The 4,928-nt window shown below is 37.8% G+C and overlaps 1 protein-coding gene across 1 annotated transcript; it reads left to right on the top strand.

Annotated features, from left to right (window-relative positions):
* The first annotated feature begins 441 nt into the window (after window positions 1–441).
* LOC117304792 (ficolin-1-A-like) lies at window positions 442–2,673 on the top strand. Its single transcript, XM_033789403.1, has 4 exons — window positions 442–640; window positions 1,386–1,531; window positions 1,629–1,896; window positions 2,420–2,673. Exons 1-4 carry the CDS (start codon window positions 442–444, stop codon window positions 2,671–2,673), a joined length of 867 nt encoding a protein of 288 aa, XP_033645294.1.
* The last annotated feature ends 2,255 nt before the right edge of the window (window positions 2,674–4,928 follow it).

Below are 4,928 nucleotides of genomic sequence, written 5' to 3'. Positions count from 1 at the left end.
AATTTCATTCCCTCGAAATACTATCTCGTTCTCTCGAACTAGTGTTTTGTTCCCTCGAAATCATTTCGTTACCAGAAGCAGTTTTTGTTTCCCTTTTGAATATATGGTCCTTTATTTTTAAACCATTGTTTTATTAGGGTTTGTTAAACCGGTACCACTTTTCGAGCCCCGCCCCCTCCAAAAAAAAAACAAAAAAACAATCACACAAACAAACAAACAAACAAACACCCCCACAAACAAACAAACGATTAGTAAGACGAATATTTATTACTTTTGGCCTACATCCCAATCGTATTTAGCAGTGCATGTTGAAAACAGTGCATGCCTGCCTAACGATCTAACCAACACTGACCAAAGGAGGGAGATAGATACTTTTTGACGACGCTTTCTTAAACAATGTCTTGATAAACTGTTTCATCAATTACAGCAATTGTGTGCACCATGGGCCAAGAACCGAACCCAAACTCTAACCACAGGTACCGCTGGGTGATTCCGGTCGAAGACCCCTGCAAGTGCACAAGGGTGAAGCTCGGGGGATTGTCAACGCACACACCTCAAAGACTATTCAACGTGACTTACTACGACAACTATCTGCGAAGTAACGACCTCAAAGAGATCAAACACTGGCTCAACTGCCCAAGTGAGTTTATTCTTATTTAGGTTTGACAAAGTCGACACAAGTTAAACTTCTGACACACTAAAAAAAGAGTTTTTTCTTGTTCAGAGTTCTATTAACGACATCACCATCATGAAAAATCAACAACTCAAGAACATATTGTATTTGGTTTGCGGTCACCATGTGTGTATCTACTTGCCAGGTAGAGTTGAGAACAGTCTTTCTTTATTCTACTACCGCGGAGTAGATTGTTCGGGTGTTCGGGAGACTTCTCATTTCTAAAAAGAACTGTCCTGCGTATTAACTTTTACCCGGGTGGATGGTATAGAAAAAGGCTGGGATTACCACTTTAGTTTAAAGGATCGTGAATAACTGTACTACCGCGGGGTCATTTCTTAAAGTTGTCTCAACGTTTCGACTAGCTTGCTCTAGTCATCGTCAGGAGACCGGAGAACAACTCGAGAACAAATCTACAATGGGAAACTTTGGAAGGCTAGGTGGCAGCAGACTTACCAGATAAATGTCCATTGTTTTTGTAAATCTGAGCATGCGCACATTACCGAGAACAGTGTATTTTACCTGGTAAAGTCTGCTGCCACCAAGCGTCCTGAAAGTCCCCTATTGTATAACAATTAAAACAAAGATAAACAACAATTAAAATGTCACCGTTACCTCGTCAGCCGTTTGTCTGACCGGGTCAGTTGTGACTCAAAGATAACTAAAATTTAAATGACAGCAAGTGTTGCTATTTTTCCCCCTCCAAAAACAGGACGTTTGATGAAGACACGAACAGATTGTGCTGACATTCTCGCAGAGGGTGTGACTAAGAGTGGTGTGTACAAGATCAGACCTCTGAATTTTAATGAGTCTTTCGAGGTATACTGTGATATGGACACAGACGGAGGAGGATGGATGGTAAGAAAATTACTACACCTAATTAAGAGAACAATTATTGTGATCTTACGTAGTGACGATTATTTATAAAAAAATATATATATGTTTCTTATAATAGGTATTCCAGCGGCGTAAGGACGGCAGTGTTGACTTCGACCGGACTATTGCCGAATACCGTGAGGGCTTTGGGTCTTTTGATTCAGAGTTTTGGCTCGGTAACGACATTTTGCACCGTATGACCGCTCAGGGCGAGTACGAACTCCGCGTTGATCTCTCCGACTGGGAAAACAATATGGCGGACGCCCTCTACGACTCATTCAGCATCGCCGATTGGAGTGGCAAGTACAGGCTTGCTTTGGGAATTTACCGTAGTACATCAACCGCAGGTAACGTTTCTGTATGAGCAGTTGGTTTGATATTAGGAGCGTTTGATATGTTCGGGTTGAAGCAATTTCTTTCAAATGGATTTAACCATTCCATAAAACCATCAGATGCACCATATTCCAAGCCTACAAGTTTTTCTTGGGGATATTTATTCAGATTTTTTTGGGATATGATTTCAGATTGATTTGGCATAAGCCCCTGGGTAAGAAGTTTGTAGTCACGATCCTGTAAGATTTTGTACTGTTTTAAAAGGGGCGGTAAGTGGTTGACATTGGTAAGCTGTTTGGCTAGGTGTGAGTAGGGGATGTGATTGTTTTGAACTGATGAATTAATTTGAAACAATTTGAAATAATGAACCATGAACAATAAGATCGATTTACACAGGTCTGTAATTACAGAAAAAAGCAAGAACGAATTCAACATCATCATGTTCAACCACTTGTTGTCTAAATGTGCGTCCTTTAAATTGAACATATTTAGTAATTTAGTTGAGTAATTTAATCGTATTATTTGTTTATCTTTCAGGCGACTCACTGAGCTCTCACAGTAACCTTCAGTTCTCTACCAAGGACTTAGACAACGACTACCATTCGTCGGGCAACTGTGCCCATATATACAGTGGAGGGTGGTGGTACAATGCCTGTCATGAGTCCAATCTTAACGGGGAGTACCACCAAGGGACCAAAACAGCATTCGGTCATGGAATCATTTGGACTCACTGGAAGGGAATGCTCTACTCACTCAAAACCACAGAGATGAAAATAAGAGCCAAACCATAAAGTAATAAAGTCCCTATGTCATGGCCCATCCTCTCCATACACACTCTTGCACTACCAAAAATGAAAAGTATTTGAATTGTGCGCAAAAGTGAACCAAAAGTGAAACATTTGATTGTTTATCATTATTTTATTCTGAAAGATGCAGTGACAGCTTTGCCTAGCTGCATTTCAAAAGTATGGCTTTTTGAAAAATTAAATCATATTAGTACAAGTGTAACTTAATTTTAAAATAAACTGAACGTTAAAAAATGGAAAACAAGAGAAAGCTAGCTACGCGCCTAACTATGAGAAGTGTCATGCCATCAAGGTACATCTAACTTCAAGAAGATCCTTTCGTAGAAGTTTTTAGTGCTTCAAGCAGTTAATCTTTAATTCCGGGCAGCTTGTATCATTACAGCTAAAGATTATACTGCAAATTGTTTATTTAATTATATATTTTTAAGAAGAACATTTGTTCTTGTGATGTTATAATTAAATTCATCTAAGACCTATGAATGAAATCAAATGTTGTATCGGTACGACAAGGTCGTAACTTGATTTTGCAAAAGACAACACATCTCGCAAGAAGCTCTCCGTGTGCATAATATCACTCCTCGGCGTCGAACAACATACGCGCGTAGGTCCGGGTTATTTCAACCTTACGATGCCGCTGGGAACACGCGTCTATACCTTCGTTTCATATCGTTTTCAAAGCTAATTATAATTCCTGACATTTTAATTTACGAAAACAAACGTTACACCGCAGATACTGTGTCATCTACGTTAAAAAGTGTTTTATAACTGATATTCATGAGTCATACTGCTGAAATGGTGTAGACCAAGACAATCGGGTGTCGTTTGAGGGTAAGTCATAAAAGCTTTCCCTTGTTTTAGCTAAAATACGAACGAGTAAGGAAAGTGTTTTGGACTACAGTTTTCAGACATTGGATTCTCCACACCCCTAAGCATTTAGTTTATTGTAGGGCAAACCATTATTTATTGGGTAGCCATTGGACTTTTACAGTTGTAGATAATAACTGGCCATGTAATGAGGATTGTTTAATGTAGCTGACTGTGTGAAAGTAAATACTCTTAGTTTAGCTAATTATGTAATTTAGCTATAATTTTGATAATTAATCAATTATACTGTGTATCTTAATTACTCAAATAAATATAGACAATAGCTGGGCATGTACATAAGCAGACTGTAAATAAGTCACTCAGATGTTGGGAAATATATCTCTATAATTATGGGAAATACACACAAATATTATTTTCTTACCTTAAATAAATAGATGGGTATGATCTTTTGGCTCTTCAAGCATGCTGTGTAAAAACTAGGCACTTATCGCATTTAAATGTTAAAAACTATAGCTAATGTAAGTCATAAGCAGCTTATTTAGGTTAATCGATGTAGCCTAAATGTTTAATCTAAAAGTAAAACATCCAGATCCGGTTATTTAAAAGTACACTTTCTAGTTATATCTATAGGTTGATGTATAATTTGCTCCCCAAAACACTGCATTCGGTAACATTCAATGGGTTTTAATGTAAAACCTCAAAAGTTCTACATTTTGAAGGGAGGCAAGTGCGCCCTTAGTTGATTGCATATCAAATGAATTACTATTATAAGTACAAACTTAAATTACTGTTCACGACCTTTGAACTTCCTCATTCCTGTTAGGATTTCATCCGGAATCACCTGAAATGTTGTCAACCCAAAAATATGGGGGGGGGGGGACGAGTGGTAGAGACTAAATAAAAGAGGGACATAATGGAGGGAAGGGTAAAGCAAACACTATAATATACACACTGAACAATAAAAATTGCTCTACTACCGTGCGAATATATTACCTTTGCTAATGTCCTGTTCCAAATTAGACCCGTTGATTTTCTTTAATAGTATTAACTTTGACTCTGAAACCAGAACCCCCCCCCCCTAAAAAAAAAAAAAAAAAATGTTGACTAGATTATCCTTTGATAAAGCTCCCATTCCGGTGAATATTAAAACGTTATTTTGTATACATCTTTCCACGTGCGTAACTAAATAAAATTTGGACAATTTGAAAGGGCATCTGTCACTGGTATATTATTTGTAAAACATTCAGCTTTTGTAATCAACTTTATACGTGTTTATGAGTGGAATGTGAAATAAACAAGTAGCAAATGCGAATCAAGATGTGTTTTTATTGTATTTACACAATTGAGAATTAGCCCCCTTACCTTCAACCTGGGGTGCGTTTTTGAACTCGCTACCGAAACGATTAACGGTTACG

This window comes from Asterias rubens, chromosome 21 (genome assembly GCF_902459465.1).
Source record: "Asterias rubens chromosome 21, eAstRub1.3, whole genome shotgun sequence".
In the NCBI taxonomy this organism is placed as follows: domain Eukaryota; kingdom Metazoa; phylum Echinodermata; class Asteroidea; order Forcipulatida; family Asteriidae; genus Asterias; species Asterias rubens.
The sequence above is the reverse complement of the archived record's forward strand: the minus strand, read 5'-3'. Positions and strand labels throughout refer to the sequence as shown.

What these genes read in the sequence shown, in the direction of transcription:
- LOC117304792 (XM_033789403.1), top strand. Translation starts at nt 442, where the DNA reads ATGGGCCAAGAACCGAACCCAAACTCTAACCACAGGTACCGCTGGGTG. An exon ending in ACACTGGCTCAACTGCCCAA is followed by an intron (nt 641 to 1,385) that starts GTGAGTTTATTC and finishes CTCCAAAAACAG; the next exon opens with GACGTTTGATGAAGACACGA. An exon ending in CAGACGGAGGAGGATGGATG is followed by an intron (nt 1,532 to 1,628) that starts GTAAGAAAATTA and finishes TTCTTATAATAG; the next exon opens with GTATTCCAGCGGCGTAAGGA.